The sequence below is a fragment of the Ceratina calcarata genome, unplaced genomic scaffold (genome assembly GCF_001652005.2).
Source record: "Ceratina calcarata isolate Rehan_Ccalc_2016 unplaced genomic scaffold, ASM165200v1 scaffold226.2, whole genome shotgun sequence".
Lineage (NCBI taxonomy): Eukaryota > Metazoa > Arthropoda > Insecta > Hymenoptera > Apidae > Ceratina > Ceratina calcarata.
The window spans coordinates 185059-185943 of NW_017144423.1; the positions used below are offsets into that span (position 1 = coordinate 185059).

An 885-nucleotide genomic window follows, 5' to 3' on the forward strand; every position below is an offset into this window, starting at 1 on the left:
ATATAGGTATATACTAAGTTTCAGTCTTTCTAGTGTTAATTAAACACAAATTTACGATCAGTTTTTGATTCTTGATCTAATAAAATTCTTAAATTCGAAGGCTTATCTTGTCAGATCGAGACGTTCAGAATCGAATTTTCTTATACCTTTTTAAATATTCTACCGTTCGGTTGAACTTCGTCTTCCTCGGCAAGTATATCTCTAGTCCCCAAGCATATTTTTTCGTTATGCACTTTGGCGACCCAGGTCAGCATCTTCTCAAGCGTGTCGATGTTCTCACGCTCGAGAGTGACGTGCATAGGTTTCGGTGGGTCGACGCTCCTATACGTGATCTTGTTTTCATCCTTGGCGACCGGACGAGCCTTGATCCTGCGCGAAAGTTTACGCTTTTCCCACGGCCGTTGGAGCACCAGGTACACCGGAAACGTCAGCAGATCGTAGACGTACGAAAGTGCCTTGATGGCGCTCGTCAGCCAGAAATTTTCCATTTCCCTAAGAACGAAAAATGTATTTTAAACAAATTCTCGTTGGTTAAGACTGTCTCGTCCTGGTCCGTGACTTCGTAAGGGTCACAGAGACATACTAGAAAAAAAGTAATGCTTTCAGTCAATTTTTATTCGTGGCCTTATCATTCAGGTGCAACGTGTAGGTATATTTAGAACAGATAAAGAAGCAGAGATAAACGAAGCAACTTTAAGCTGTGAAACGTAATCGTAGGGTTAAAAGTTCATGCAGATACTAAATCAATTGATAACAAACTTTTATCTAAAGTTTAGACGTTACGTCTTTTTATAATTATAAACTTTAACGAGAAGATCGATAATTCTACAGGGTGTCCTAGAAAAAGTGTTAGAGTCGAAAAGTGGTGATTCTGAACAACAATTT

The 885-nt window shown here is 39.3% G+C and overlaps 2 protein-coding genes across 3 annotated transcripts in view; both read right to left on the bottom strand.

Moving 5' to 3' along the window:
- LOC108622543 (long-chain-fatty-acid--CoA ligase 3) overlaps positions 1-885 on the bottom strand; it is an 8585-nt gene that overhangs the window by 4695 nt on the left and 3005 nt on the right. The window lies entirely within an intron of this gene.
- LOC113464015 (long-chain-fatty-acid--CoA ligase 3-like) overlaps positions 120-885 on the bottom strand; it is a 13091-nt gene continuing 12325 nt past the window's right edge. For both annotated transcript variants that reach the window (XM_026811570.1, XM_026811569.1), the window contains exon 2: positions 120-492. In XM_026811570.1, the coding sequence (XP_026667371.1) occupies positions 141-488 (348 nt within the window). In that variant the 5' untranslated portion in view covers positions 489-492 and the 3' untranslated portion in view covers positions 120-140. The remainder of the gene's footprint in view (positions 493-885) is intronic.